At 58.6% G+C, this 15,512-nt stretch overlaps 1 protein-coding gene across 3 annotated transcripts in view; it reads left to right on the forward strand.

Annotated features, from left to right (window-relative positions):
• The window catches only part of PPP2R3B (protein phosphatase 2 regulatory subunit B''beta), a 41,994-nt gene that overhangs the window by 12,391 nt on the left and 14,091 nt on the right, over positions 1 to 15,512 (forward strand). For all 3 annotated transcript variants that reach the window (XM_031662713.1, XM_031662714.1, XM_031662715.1), the window contains exon 2: positions 9,081 to 9,266. In XM_031662713.1, the coding sequence (XP_031518573.1) occupies positions 9,240 to 9,266 (27 nt within the window). In that variant the 5' untranslated portion in view covers positions 9,081 to 9,239. The remainder of the gene's footprint in view (positions 1 to 9,080; positions 9,267 to 15,512) is intronic.

Genomic DNA, 15,512 nt, shown 5'->3' on the forward strand with positions numbered 1-15,512 from the left:
TGCGGAACCGCCGCCAAAGCCTGGGATGGCTCCTACGGTACGGCAGATTTTAATTTTAGAAATAATATCGTTGCACTGGTTGGAATAAACCTTCCTGGGAAATCCTTCACTTTGTCATACGCTGGCTAAGCGGGTGGAATCTCTGGCATATTGCATACTCCTGCATTCCTTCCTGAATTTCGGCTAACTGGTTTGGTGAGCCGGGTTGAGATATCGCCACATACTGCATTTATTTATGCAGCGTGGTTTCCAGCTGGGCCACTTCTGTTGGCTGGAAATTTATTTATTTTTATTTCTTTATTTATTATTTTATTTGCGTTGAGATTTGTCTCTCTTTGCTGCCTAGGCTGGAGTGCAGCGGCGCTTATCTCGGTTTTACCGCAACCTCGCCCTCCCGGTTCAAGTGATTCTCCTGCCTCAGGCTCCGAATAGCTGGGATGACAGGGCGCGGCTCTGACCAGGCCTCGCTAGTTTCTTTTATGCTTTCTAGTAGAGAGACGGGCTCTACCATGTTGGCCAGGCTAGGGTCTTGAACTCTTGACTCTGTGTGTGTGATCCCACCTTACTTGGATCTGGGATGGCGTGAGCCTCACGCAGCCGGGCTTTGGGTTTAATCTCAGGTCTCATTAGTGCCTTAGGAAGCAGAATACATGTGCGTCTGCACTGCGGTATATTGTATAACTTAGTTCTATTTATACCATGTGGCTTGGGAAACGTAGGAGTCTCCCGGAGCAGCCCCATATAACTCTGGAGAACTTAGGCTCTACGTGGCCAATCTGATCCACCCTATCCAGGCAGGGTGGCGGGCCACACCCAAGTGGTCCATCAGACCCAGTTTTCTTTCTTTTTTTTTTTTTTTTTTGAGATTTGAGTCCTGGCTTCTGTCCCCAGGCTGAGTGCAGGCGCATCTCGGCTCCACTGGGCAAGCCCACTGGCTCACGCATTCTCCTGCCCTCTATAGGCCCCTGAGTAGCCACCAGGCACCTGCTACCACGCCAATTTTTTGTATTTTTAGTAGAGACGGGGTTTCCCACTGCTAGCCAGGATGGTCTCCCATCTCCTGACGGGTGGATCCTCACTCTTCCTGCCCCTGCCTCCTGTGCTGGGACTATGCTTGAGCCTCACTGCCTGCCCACCTGATTTCACACTGGGTTTCAGAAGTCTGGAGCGAGTGGCCTAAACCTCAAGTTGAACCAGAGCATCCTGCTTGAAGGGGGAGGGAGACCCACTGCTTTCTGTTGATATTTTAATTGAAATTTTTTCTCTCAGATCACATCAACTTTTACACTCCTTCAGAGTTTCTGTCTGATCTCTGTCTCCCAGGTTTTGACATTTTGCCTGTAAGTGGATAAGGGCGAGGCTGGTTTTGTTAAAATGGTCTTAACCTGCAGACCATAAAGGAGGAGATCAGCCATAGATGAAGGATTTGCGTTGAGCGTTAGCAGGTGCGTGTTTGCTGGTTGCAGAGTCAGTTAGGTGATATTTCGCCCATTGGCTGGATAAACAGCCCTTCTTCCTTTTCTGGCGGGGCCCTGCTCTCTCTTGAGGGGGCTGCGGTATGATGTACCATGTGTCCCACCTCCAGGAGGCAGAGCCCATTCCCCAAAGTCTGCGTCGTTTTAGCAGGACTGTTTGTTTTTAAAAAGTCCCTTTTCGGGAAACCGTGAATTCCGTTGACAGAAGTTTGCTTCGTTTTACAGAAGAATGGGTTTCAGCGGCGTTTTCGAGGTGAGGGCAGACATTGTGTGTGAAAGCAGGTGGAGTGCTGTCTCTGGTGGTGGAGGAATCACGGGCTTATTTTGGGGTATTTGTGGGGGCGGTGCTGGGAGACAAGCGGGCGTTTCCTGGCTGCTTTCACTCCCCACATGAGCGTGGGCTCTGTCAGGTTCCCCCAGTTGGACACACCCTCAGGAGGGTTGTCAGGGAGCATCGGTGTTGGAGCCACTGGACGTGTCTGGGTGCTGTTCAGGGGTCCCATGACAGGCACAGCCTTCCGCGGCGTAGACTCTGCAGCCACGAGCCTCTGGTGGGTGCTCCTGAGCTTGTTCTTCCGAATGTGCAGACGTCGCCTGGGCTTCTGTTCCTGCACACCCCCTGGCGGATGCTCCCTGCCCGGCTGGTGTTGGCTCTCTCTCCTCCCCGGTGCTGCGCTGATGCGGCGTCGCGCCCAAAGCAAACCGGGTTGGGGGGGTGGTCAGCGACCACCGGCCTTGGGAGAACAGCGCATCGCGTTCAGCGATGAGTCGAGGCCGATGTAACTGACAAGCGTATTGCGACTCTCGCCGATAGTTCGGGGAGCCCGTGTGGCGACCGCATGCTACGTCGCTTCGCCCGTGTCGGGGAGCCCCGTGTGACGACAGCGTGTTACCGCGACTGCGCTCACTGTGGAACCCAGTGTGTACCTGGAGCATGGCTGTGCAGCTGCCTGGCCGAGCTCTTCTTGCTGGAGCCACTCTGCCTGCGCCTGTGCCCAGGGATTCTCGGGCCTTCTGTCCCCGGGCAACAGCAGGACAGCTCAGACCTTGTTCCCAGCCCAGGACAGCCAGCCTTGCCCCAGCCAGCCTCCTGCCTGGGGAGTGACTCTCCCGGCCCCCACACACTGGTTCAGCACGCAGATGCTCCTCGTCACCTGTCCTGGTCACACAGACACTGTCCAGCACATCTACGGTCCCTTAGTGGTGCCTACCTACACAACACCGTCCCACGGCCAAGCGCATGGAATCCCCTAGCCAGCAACAGCCAGCTATGGTTGGAGCCGACCTTCTCGGTGTGAGCGGCCTGGGCTCAGGCATCCCGACGCCTGCTGTCACCGGCAGTGCGTGCCCGTTCCCCTCCCAGGGCCGTGGTCGCCAAACTGCTGCAGCCTTTGGTTTGTCTAGGATGCCTCCTGAAGGCAGTGACAGGGGAGAAAGGCCAGAAAGCGGGTTCCCCACCTGGCAGGGAGCATGGCCCTTGGCCAGAGGGGGTTAACAGGAAACAGAAGCCCGGGTGGGGACATCCACACACAACATCAGGCTCAGGAGTATCCGCCAGGGGCCTCGTGGATGCAGGGAGGGGCCAGATCCTCCCTAACACAACTGGTGCCCGGCATCTGCGTCCCCAACTGGTGGACAGAATGACCCCCAAGTCCCCCAGCCCAGCCTTCCGAGCTCTGTGGAGACTCACACCTCACTGCAGCCTCGCATTGAGTTATGGCGCCTGAACGCGCACTTGAGGGGGTGGGTGCAGGGCGGCCCCAGTGTCTCGGCATCGTCGAGGCCCGTGTCCGGCGCGGTCGTGTCTGAGTGAACGTTAGCCCCGTGAGCTCTGGCCGACTCAGACACCTGGACCTGCTGCGTTTCGTGATCCTCCACAGCAGTTCTCATCTTTGCTAGGGGAGGATTTTTAAACCCGCGTCTCTTGAGAGGCCTGACTCTCTCTTTCGCCTCGTGTTGGCTCCTCTGTGTAAACTTACCGGCGTTTTGACTCCGTGTTTAGCCGTCCGGTGTGTGGTTTGCAGGTGTAGCTGGCAGCGCTTTACCAGCCCTGCTTGAGGCGGTCCCTGAAGGTAGGTATTAACAGCGTGGGAGAAGAATGCTCAGAGCTTGCAGTGGGCCCTGCCTTTCAGGGGGTGGCCGCCATCTGGTGGCGAGGGGCTGACTGGAATCAGGTGTGGGTCCCGGCCGAACCCCTCCATCCCATCCCACAGCCTCCCGTGCTTCCGCCTCATGCAGACTGGGGCTCCTGGGAGTTTCTGCAGGCACCTCGCGTTGCAGCCTCTACTGAGCGTGCCCTCCGCCGGCCCCTGCTGCTCCGGCACCTCCTCTGTGGCCTTGACTGTGGTGTCTGGTCCCGCTGGGGTTGGGGCGAGGGTCCTTCCTGCTGGTCACCGCGCCCTGCCTACCATCTTGCACCCTCTGCACCGCCTTGAAGTCCCGCCCAGCTGACTGGTGTGTCATGGAAGGCGATGTGTGACAGTTACTGCGTTGGCCTGTGTTCTCGGGAAACTCACTGCACCCATGGAAGAGCACTGCATAGAAACAGGCTGACATTACGGTGTTAGGCTCAGCCTTTGTTTTTGGTCGTATATGGACGTGTTTTGCAAAACTGTGGGTGTGCTCTGGGAGGGCGACACATATCTGTGGCTTCTGGAATTGTGATGAGTCAGGGAGCTGCCGTCTCAGTGCCCTCAACAGAAAATGGCAATAGGGAGGCAGGGCCTGCATGCCTTTATCCTGCCTATACTTTGGAGTGGCTTGGTGACAGCGAGCACTTTATGTAAAGAATACAGATGTGTGGAGGAGGATTTAAAGTGGGTGACAGACACGCCCCAGGGGCCCTCTGTGGTTTACCTGTCTGAACTGTTAGCAGACAGGCAGCCGAGTTTAGAATTCTTCTTCCACACCCCGGCAGCTGTTTTTGCTCCTTGTGTGTTTACCGTGGATGCCTGGCCTCCCCGGCTACGTTCGGGGCAGGGCCGCAGTCCCTGTGATTCCTTCAGAGTCCACTGAGACCTGCTGCTCGGCCCGAGAGGCGGCCAGTTCCCAAGTGCGCTGTGCGTGTTGAAAAGAATGTGTGCCCTGCAGCTGTGCTGGGGCCGAGTCTACTTCTGTCCGTGAGATTAAACTTGTAAATCTCCCGTGCCCGCGTGGGTGGCCGTGCTGTTTGTTGTTCCGTCTCTCGTCTGTTGGTGCCTTGGGGTGGGGGCCCCGGCTTCCCCATCAGTTACTTGGGGTGAAGTCCCGGCCTTCCTGTGTCAGTGCCCAGGGGCCCGGCTTCCCCCATCGATTGCCGCCCAGGGGTAGGGGGTCGGCCTTCCCCTGTCAGTGCCAGGGGTGGGGCCCGGCTTCCCCCATGATTGCGTGGGGTGGGGTCCCGGCCTTCCCTGTCAGTGCCCAGGGTGGGGTCGGCTTCCCCATCAGTACTTAGGGTGGGGCCCGGCGCTTCCCCGTCGGTGCCGGGAGTAGAGGGGTCGGCCTTCCTGTGTTGATGCCCGGGGTGGGGGTCGGCGGCCTTCCCGTGTCAGTGCCGGGGTGGATGGTGTGTTGACCCCCATCGTGCCAGGGTGGTGGGAGCCCGGCTTCCGGTGCGGTGCCAAGTGGGGTCGGCTTCCACGTCGGTGCCCAGGTGGGGGTCGGCTTCCCACGTCGGTGCCAGGGCGGTCAGCCATCCTGTGTTGGCGTGCCGGGGTGGGGTCGGCCATCCCCATAATGGTGCCCAGGGTGGGGTCCCGGCTTCCCATTCGGTGCCAGGGTGGGGTCTGGCCTTCCCGATGTCAGTGCCAGGGTGGGGGCCCCGGCCTTCCCGTGTTGGTGCCGGGGTGGGTGGTGTCTTCCTTTCCTGGTGTGCTGAGTTTGGCTTGCCCAGTGGTGTTTGCGATCCGATGCCAGGCTGCGTTGTTGGAGGCACGGATAAAGTTAAGCGTCCATCCCTGTCCTCCGTGTTGCGCCTCTTCAGTGTTCTGCGGTGGCCTGTCGTCTCGGGTCTGTCCTGTTGCCTTGTGTCACGCCGTGGATCTTGGTCACGATGACGTAAAGCACTGTCTGCCTGCTCTGTCTTTTTCACCTCCAAAACAATGTGCGACCTCTGGGTCCTTGAAGCCCGTGTATCCTTCCTGTGTCCTTCTGTCTCCTGTGTCTCATTATATCTTCCTATATGTCAACTGTCTCACCTGTGTCTCACATTATGCACACAAATGCTGTTTTCTTTCTACTTGATCTTTGCCTTATGGCACTGAACCTTTCGGTTCATTGATGTCCATAATAGTCTGCTAGATCCGTGTGATGAAGCTTCGTCTCATCTCCACCATCTCTGTCTCCAGCTGTTTTTGAGGCTCCGTCCTCACCTGTCTCTCTAGTTTGAGAATTAGCACTTTTCTACACAAGAAGCTGCGGCTGTTTATCCACAGATGTCGGCCTGACTGGCGGAGACACGCAGTGCCTCACACCTGTGATCCCAAGCGCCTTGGGAGGCTGGGGTGGAAGGCTCGCTGGAGCCAGCAGTTCAAAACAACCTAGACAGCGTGGCTGAGACCCCACGTCTCTTTAAAGGAAAAAGGGAATGTCAACTAACTATTTCAAAGAAGCCGATATTAATCAATATCTTTTCCTCCAACTCCTGAGCACACACTCATCCAGTCACCATTTCGCACTGACCTTTGTTGTTGTGTTGAGTTTTTAGAAATTGAACGTCGTGCTATCACTGATTTCTGTGGTCCGGCGTGCGAGAGTTTTTCCTCGTTACGCTTTGCATCCCTTCTTTCAATTCCGACCTTCCCTTTAGAACTCTTGCCCAGCTTCTCGGGCTGCGCTTCCTCAGCTTTTGCGCGATCACAGGGTGTCGTGCCCCAAACTGTTAACGGTCATAATCATTATTGTCTGCATTAGCAGGCGTGCACTCATGCATTCTGCTCTAAGCGTGTCACGTGTTACATCTCTTTTTGAGGCAGAGTCTCAGCTCTGTCCTGGGCTGGAGGCGCGGTGGTGCGATCTCAGCTCACGCTGCCCTCTGCCTCCCGGGTTTAGCGATTCTCCTGCCTCAACCCCTCAAGCTAGCTGGATGTGGTGCCGCCACCACACCTGTTCTTGAATTTTCTGTTTTTGTTTAAGACAGAGTCTCACTCTATGCAGCCCAGACTGATGCAGTGGCACCATCTCTGACTCACCGCCAACCTCCACACGCCTGGAGTTTGGAAGCAGTTCTGCCTCAGCCTCCCGAGTAGCTGGGATGACAGGCGTGTGCCACCAAACCCAGCTAATGTTTTCGATTTTTTCTTTTTAGTAGAGAGGAAGTTTTGCCATGTTGCCCAGACTGATCTGAACTCGCCAACTCGAGCAGCCTGCCCCTCAGCCTCCCAGCTGGGATTGCAGGCCCGCAGTCACTGTGCCGGCGGTTTGAGGGTTGCATACCGTCCTGGTGACCTAAGTTTGGTTTGCAAACCCCATGCAGTGTTTCTGTCGCCCTAAGTTCTCAGGGAAGAACTCCGCCCTGCCCAGCTCCTACAGGCAGCTCCAGGTAAAGGCTGCAACTTCCCTTTGCTTCCCAGGGCCGGAGGCGCGCTGGGGACGTCCTTGGAGTTCTTCCCACCGCAGGTGCCGCGTTCTGGGCGCCGCACTTAGGGCGCTTCCCCGGAGGACCCTCGGTTTTGCCTCCTCTTCCCCAGAGCCCTGCCAGACTGAGAGATTTCGGGTGAGCGCGCTCGGCCCACGCTTCTGCAGGCAGAGCCTGTTCAGGCTCCACGGCCTTCCCTGGGCTTCTCCTTCCACGCAGCCGTGGCCTGAGGCGTCCTCCTCTCCTGCCAGCCTGGGGGTGCCGTCTGGAAGACGTTTGTGAAACATTCCGTCCGGGGTTCCTGGCGGTTTCCAGCAGGGAGGTTGGTTTGTGTGTCCAGGTCATCCTTGCATTGTCAAAATCAGGAGCCCGAGAGCCCCTCCGCACCCCAAATAGCAGAGCGGTGTGAACCCAGCGTGATGGAGGGGAAGAGCCGCAGGCTCCACAGTGGGGCCCCCGCTGCAGGAGGCGGGAGGGAGACGGGAAGACGCCGCTGGGGGGAGCCGCTGGGGGCCGGGGGGGGGGGGCGTGGGGCCGGAGAGGTGCGCCGTGGGCCCGGGGAGGTGCAGGGACCTCCTGCCCCAGGCACAGAGCTCACGTTCTGAATCACATGGGAAGGTAAAGCTCTGCGGAAGCAGCGCTCGGTCGGCACCTGCTGCGGGAAGCCTGCTCCCCCCCAGGTCACGGAGGCGGCCTCCTTCCTCCTAGATGGGGATCAGAGAACAGCGGAGTCTCACCTGGGGTGCGGGCCCTGTGGAGACAGCAGCGTGGGGACCGTTGGGCGCTGTGTGTGGGACCCTTGTGACCTGGGGTGAGGGTCCTGTGGCAGTAGCAGGGTGGGCTGTGTTCTCTGTGAGGACACTGGAGCTGGGACCCAGGCCTGGATTGACCCCGGCAGTCAGGATTGTGGCTGCAAAGGCGCTGAGCTGGGGTCCATCGGACCCTCCGTCCCGGCTTCCTCCCGGGACCCCTCCTCCACGGCAGCTGGTGGGGGAGGACGCGGCCCCGTCCCCTGGGTAGTTGGAGGAGGAGGACGCGGCCCGTCCCCTGGGTAGTTGGTGGGGGAGGACACGGCCCGTCCCCTGGGTAGTTGGTGGGGGAGGACGCGGCCCGTCCCCTGGGTAGTTGGAGGGGGAGGACGCGGCCCCGTCCCCTGGGTAGTTGGAGGAGGACGCGCCCCGTCCCCTGGGTAGTTGGTGGGGGAGGACGCGCCCCGTCCCCTGGGTAGTTGGTGGGGGAGGACACGGCCCGTCCCCTGGGTAGTTGGTGGAGCAGGACGCAGTACGGTCGCTGACGCCGTTAACCATTTCAGGCGGTGTTTTAGCATCATGGGATGAGATCAAATGTCCACCTCGCAGGTTGTGTAGAGATTGAAGCAGGAGACTTTTGAGTGCGTGTTCTGGGGCCTGTGGACGTACTGGGTGAGGGGAGAGCCGATGCTGAGTGGGGCCAAGAGCCCATAGGTGTGGGCGAGGGGCTGGGTGAGGGGCTGAGGCGTGTCCACAGCAGTACCTGGCGGTCGACCCCTTCGCCTGGCTGTGCGGTTGCCTGCCCTGCCTGTGCCTCTCCGAACGTGAGTCGCCCGGGCTCCAGGGGCAGGGCTGCCTGTGGACGGCGCCTGGGCCTCTCCACGTCTGAGCCCTCAGACGTCTGGGGTGCGGCTGCCCGTGTCCCCGGGGCCCTGCCGGGTGTGGTGGGGTCTGTGCTGTGGCCCCTGGGAATCGGGAGTGGGTCCTGGCTGGGCTCTCAGATGCCTGGGGCACGCAGCTGCCCGTGTCCCCGGGGCCCTGTGGAGTGTGGCGGGGGTTCAGTGGTGCAGAGCAGCCACCCAGTGTGGGGTCCGTGGCAGCGTCGTGTGGCCTCCTGGGTGGAGGTGGCCCCTGCAGTGCAGTACCCGTGCGGTCCCCGACAGGGACTGCAGCGTGTCCTCTCCCAGCCGGGGTCAGGCGGCCTCGACACCGTCGGCCCCGGAGAGGCCCCTCGTGTTGTCCGGGGGGAGAAGGCGTTCGATGCTCCTGGGTTGTAACCGAGCGCTGTCTGTCACTCTTCAGGTTCAGACGCGGAAAGAAGAGCCTCTGCCCCCGGCCAGCAGCCAAAGCATTCCGACCTTCTACTTCCCCAGAGGACGCCCGCAGGACTCGGTCAACGTGGATGCCGTCATCAGCAAGATCGAGAGCACCTTCGCCCACTTCCCCCACGAGAGGGCCACCATGGACGACATGGGCCTGGTGGCCAAGGTGCGCAGTTCCCCTCGGTGGTGACGCGGGAGCAGCCGAGGTGGTACTCGCGGATGAGAGGGAGGATAGCGACGGCCGCCGGGTGAAGTACGTCACACCCGGCGGAGGAGCGATGGGTAAATGCCCGATAAGAGGCGCATTCTGCCCACGCGAGGAGCGATGCTGGCAGCCCTGCGCAGAGAAAACACGGTCACAAGCGGAGTGAGGGCGAATGAGATGGCGGCTCAAGACCGCTGAGCAGGCGGTCGAGGCAGCAAAACACGGAGATGAGGTAATATCGAGGCGAGGCGCGTATCAGTCAGCGCGGAGGAGTGGGGCAACGAGGCAGGCACGTCCGCTGACCAAGATATGAGTGAGGTGGGGCGGCCGAGGCAGGTGCCGCCAGCGTGTGAGGGTGAGGTGGAGAGGCTGGAGCGGCCGAGGTGGGTGTGTGTTACACGGGCATGACTGAGGCCAGCGGCCGAGGCGGGTGCGTGTCACACGCGTGAGAGTGAGAGTGAGGTGGGGCGGCCGAGGCGGGTGCGTGTCACATGTGCGGGAGTGGCCCAGGTTTCCTCTGAGGTTACAGTTGTGGCCCGAGGTTTGCTGTCTGGTCGCTGCTGTGTGAATTCTTAAGCATCTGAAACGCGAGTGGGAATTCCATCTGCGTTCTCGTCCTGAGGCCGTTCAGCACCCTCCTGGCCGTGCCCCTTTCTGCCCGAGGAGCCGCCGTCCCAGGCTGGGCGGCTGTGGACCCCTGTCCCCAGGCAGTGGCCCCGAGGGCCCATTTCTGGACTCCCCCTGAATGCTGCGGCGCCATGTTCGTCATTTGCCGCCTGCTTTCCAGGCTGCCTGCGTGGACGTCCGCAGATCGAGCACGCTCGGTTTAGTGTCTGTGCGTTACCAAGGCAAGGCTCACTCCAGGGACGCGTGTCTGGACCCCTGGTGAGCGATTGTGTTTCCAGGGACCCGTGCCCACCTCTCCAGCGTCCTGTCCTCCAGGTGGAGTCGCCGGAAGGCAGATGCTCCCACCCCTCCAGGTCAGAGCCCAGAGCCTTAGTGCACGGTACTCGTGAGCCCCTCGGGGCGAGACCCCTGCTCCCCAGCCCTCTCCAGCTCTGCAGCTGTGAAGGCGGTCCTCAGGACTGGGCAGGTTTTTGTGTTTTCAGTTTGCTTCTTTGTTTTGAGGCAGAATCTTGCTCCGTTGCCCAGGCCAGAGTGCGATGGTGCCATCTCGGCTCACTGCAACCTCCACCTTCCGGGATCAAGCGATTCTCCTGCCTCAGCCTCCCAAGTAGCTGGGACTACAGGTGCGCACCACCACGCCCGGCTAATTTTTATATTTTTAGTAGAGATGGGGTTTCACCATGTTGGCCAGGCTGATTCAGGAACTCCTGACTTCAAGTGATCCACCTGCCTCGGCCTCCCAAAGTGCTGGGATTGCAGGTGTGAGCCACCGCGCCCGGCCGGTTTTTGTATTTTTAACCTATGAATACAGTCCGTTAAATGAGTGGGTTTTGGGGTGTTAAACCAACCTTGCATTCCTGGCATAAATTCCACGTGGTCGGGTGTGTCTCGTCTCCTTCATACGTTGCTGGATTCCAATAATTCTCGCAACTGGATTCACAGAGAAGACCCTGCTTGGCAGTTTTCTTGTGAGTCCTTTGTCTGGTTTTGGTTTTAGAGAAATACGGGTCTGACAGGACACGTTGGGACGTGTCCCCCCTTTCTCTATTAGGGACTGTCCTTTTCAAGTATTTTACAAAGTCTTGTTTCATAAATACGTAAAAACCTCTGTGGTTACAAAGCGAACGCTACCAAACCAGACACATTTAGATAAGTCCAGGTTCTGTCCCTGTCTGCGCCGTTTCTCCCCCGGAGGTAACAGTTCCCGTAGCTTTAGTTTACCCTCTTGTTGTCGTTTTAGCTTTTAACATGAGCAAGTACACGCGAATGTGTGTATGAGTGTGAACGTACATACATCTTGCATTTCTCAGAGAAAAATCGGCATGCTGTTTTACACTTGGGTGTTTGTTCTTACTAAGTCCGTATCCGTAGAGGTGGCGTCGTCTTGCACGGCAGTGTGGGGCCATGTGAGGACCAGATACGACGCATCTTACAAGAAAAATTAGCGTCATTCTGTAGTTGCATTTGTTGAAATATTAGAAACTTTCTTACAGTTGGTTGCAAACGTGGAGTGAATGAAAACTAATATTTACCTAGTATGCTGTAATTTAAAACCCGACACACGTTAAGAATTGTTTCATGTCTCAGTAAAAACGTGCCACAGAAGTAGTGACAGCCGTGCCGTCTCCGTGTCCGGTGTGGAGTGGGCACCCACTGCCCGCCCTGGCAGACTCGCTCGACTCTCCACGTGTGTCTCGGCTTCCAGTGTCTTATCCTCCGTGCTCTTGAAGCCGTGGGATATCGCGGAGAGTTCCTTCCCCGGGAAGTCTGTTTGCGTGACGCCGTCTGCTGGGACAGCTTCATCCTTTCCAGCACAGCCTCGGTGATGTGGAGAACTCGCCCTCGCCGCGTCTGCCCAGCCGGCAGAGTCTCTAACGCGCGGTCAGGACATCTTCAGGCGAGCCCAGTTCAGCCTTTGTCTTCTCGTCTGCGTCTGTGCCTCCCCTGACTTGCTGCACGGCTCGTCCGGCCAGTGCGGTGCTGGACAGCCGCCGAGCGCACGCCCCTCCCTGCCTCGGGCTCACGTCGCCCCTGGCACAGCCCCGGCCTGGTTTCTTCATGGCGTCCTTCGTCAGACTCCGGAGGCCCTTCCCTTTCTGTTCCTTGTCTGCTGGGAGCTCTTTTTTCTTTTTTTTTTTGAGCCAGGTTCTCACTCTGCCCCTGGGCTGGAGTCCAGTGGCATCATCTCAGCTCACTGCAGCCTCGACCTCCTGGGCTCAAGTGATCCACCCACCTCAGCCCTCCCGAGTAGCCGGGACCCCCGGCACCTGCCACCACACCTGGCTGATTTTTTTTTTTTCATAGTGACAGGGTTCCGCTATGTTGCCCAGGCTGGTCTGGAACTCCTGGGCTGGAAGGGCCGTCTTGTCTCAGCCTCTCAAAGTGCTGGGACGATGACGGGCATGAGCCACCATCCCTGGCCTCCGTTTTACTTTATAAAATTACAAATGTGCCTTGCGGTTTGTCCAGTACCCTAGACATGTATTTTTAGACGTGTATTTCTGTGTGTGTTGAGGGGGGTTTTCCTTTGGTCCTGTAAAAGGTGAATGGCCCTGACGGACATCTGAGTATGAAGGCAGCCCCGGTCCCCGGTCCACTGCAGCGCGTCACCTGTATATTGGTCAGTATATACTGTGATCGGTTAGCATTCCTGGGTTTTCACAAATGGCATTACCCTTCTTGTATGCATTAGCTGTGCATTGCCAGGCCTTGCAGGGTCTGGGTTATGAAGAACTGCTCTTGACCTGACGGACGTCTGAGTGTGAAGGCAACCCCGGTCCCTGGGAGAGCCCCCAGTCCCCGGTGCACTGCAGCGGGTTACGCCTCGTATGCATTAGCTGTGCATTGCCAGGCCCCGCAGGGTCTGGGTCACGAAGAGCTGGTCTTGACCTCACGGACATCTGAGTGTGAAGGCAACCCCGGTCTTGGGGTGAGAGCCCCGGTCTTTGGGTGAGTCCCTGACTTTGGGTGAGCCCCGCTCTTGGGGTGAGCCCCGGTCTTGGGGTGAGCCCCAGTCTTGGGGTGAGCCCCGGTCTTGGGGTGAGCCCCGGTCTTGGGGTGAGAGCCCCGGTCTTTGGGTGAGCCCCGGACTTTGGGTGAGTCCCGGTCTTTGGGGTGAGCCCCGGTCTTGGGGTGAGCCCCGGTCTTGGGGTGAGCCCTGGTCTTGGGGTGAGAGCGCCGGTCCCTGCTCCAGCACACGGTGTCACACTTCTCCTATGTGTTGGGTGCAGATGGCCTGGCCTTGCAGGGGTTGTGTCTGCGCTCGTGAAGGCCTGGCCTGTGGTCTCCTTTTCTGTCATGGCTTGGTCTGGGGGGATGCTGGCCTCGGGGAGTTGCTTGGGAAATGTCCCTTAGAATTCACTTTTTCTGGAGCCGTTTGTGTACACTGGGTGTTATTTCTATGTGAGCGTTTGCTGGATCTCATCAGTGAAGCCATTTGGGACAGAGTTTTCTCTGTGGGAAGGTTTTTAACCACAGCGTGAATTGTTTCAATAGACACAGGCTGTCTGTTTCTTGTGTGTGTGTTTGTTTTTGACACAGAGTCTGGCTCTGTCGCCCAGGCTGGAGTGCAGTGGTGCGATCTCGGCTCACTGCAACTGCCACCTCCCGGGTTCACGCCATTCTCCTGCCTCAGCCTCCCGAGTAGCTGGGATAACGGGTGCCCGCCACCGCGCCCGGCTAATTTTTATATTTTTAGTAGGGACGGGGTTTGACCATGTTGGCCCGGCTGGTCTTGAACTCCTGACCTCAGGTGATCCTCCCACCTCAGCCTCCCAAAGTGCTGGGATGACAGGCGTGAGCCACCGCACCCGGCCACTGCCACCCACGTTTAAACCATCGGGTCTCACAAGAACTCAGTATCACGAGAGCAGCCAGGGGGCCGTCCACCCCCATGACCCGGTCAGCCCCCAGCAGACCCCACTGCAACACTCAGGATCGCGGTTCCCCATGAGATTGGGGTGGGGGCTCTGAGCCAAAGTCCAGCCCGGCTTCATGTGACCCTGAGGACTCATCCGGCTCCACGATGTCATTTGCTGGCATCTTTCCGTGTCTGCACATTTTCCCCTTGTCCTGGCACCGGCCGAGGAAGTCGTGCTGAACTTGCGAGCCGTGGCTGTGGCGTCCTCTCTCCCCTCAGACCCGTCGGTCGGTGTCAGCGTGCCCCGTGCGAGTGCAGACGCTCGGGTCTTGGTCCTCCTCGCGATGCCCCTGCAGCACCATCACGTGGCCTCGGGCCGGTGTGCTTCCTGCTTAGGGAGCTACTCTGCAATGACCAGAGCCGTAATGGAATGGAATGGGGTGCAGCCGTACACGGGCCGACGATCCACACAGAGCAGCGTGCCGGACTCCTTCACGCGTGCGCTGAGCAAGGGAAGCCAGGCCTAGAAGCTCCAGGTCCTACTGCCGTGGCCTGGAAAAGGTGAACCGGAGCCACGGGGAGGAGGCCTGGGGGCTGTCACCACACTGGGGTGCGAAGGGATGGAAGGGACTGTCGGGGCTGGCGGCCTCGATCCCGGTCCTGGCTGTGCGGTGGGCGTGCCGCGGCTCGGCCTGGCCCCACCCGGAGCTGGTCTTTCTGTGCGTGGATCCCGAAAAGACTTTTAGAGTCAAATCAGGTTATCCGGTGTGTTACTCCCTTTCCTTTGTGTCTTTTGCATTTTGGAGTTGATTGTCTCCATTTACTTCAGGATTTTTTTTTTAATTGTGAGCTAATTAGTTTGGAGGTAATTTTCGGGTTTGGTGTGCTGGGGGGGACTGCGTGCCCAGCACTCCCACGCTCAGTTCTCATCACTGCTTGAGGGCAAGGGTTCCAGACCAGCCTGGGCAACCACCCAGACGCCAGGGATGCAGCTGTCTCTGGTTGCGGTGTCAGGCCTGTAGTCCCAGCACTTTGAGAGGCCGAGGCGGGAGGATCGCTTGAGGGCAAGGGTTCCAGACCAGCCTGGGCAACATAGTCAGACTTCACTCTACAAAAAAAAAAAAAAAAAATAGCCACACATGGTGGCACGCACCTGTGGTCCCAGCTACTTGGGAGGCTAGGGTGGGAGGACGGCTTGAGCCCGTGAGGTTGAGACTGCACTGAGCTGGGATCACACAGTGCACTCCAGCCTGGGCAACAGCAAGAACATGACTCAGGAAAAAAAAAAGGATCACCGTGTAGCCAGCCTGTAGGACTGGGTAGATCTGACTCCAGCCTGCAGGACCGGGTAGATCTGACTGTAGCCTGCAGGACCGGGTAGATCTGACTGTAGCCTGCAGGACCGGGTAGATCTGACTGTAGCCTGCAGGACCGGGTAGATCTGACTGTAGCCTGCACAGGACTGGAAGTAGATCTGGCAGCCCAGCCTGTAGGACTGGGTAGATCTGACGCTAGCCTGTAGGACTGGGTAGATCTGACGCTAGCCTGTAGGACTGGGTGGGAATCTGACTGTAGCCTGCAGGACTGGAGTGCTTAGATCTGGCTGGCCTGCAGGGCCAGGGGTAGATCTGACTTTCTTAACCTGCAGGACCGGGTAGATCTGACTGTAGCCTGCAGGACCGGGTAGATCTGACTGTAGCCTGCAGGACGGAGCCAAATCT

Source organism: Papio anubis, unplaced genomic scaffold (assembly GCF_008728515.1).
Source record: "Papio anubis isolate 15944 unplaced genomic scaffold, Panubis1.0 scaffold90, whole genome shotgun sequence".
Taxonomy (NCBI): Eukaryota; Metazoa; Chordata; class Mammalia; order Primates; family Cercopithecidae; genus Papio; species Papio anubis.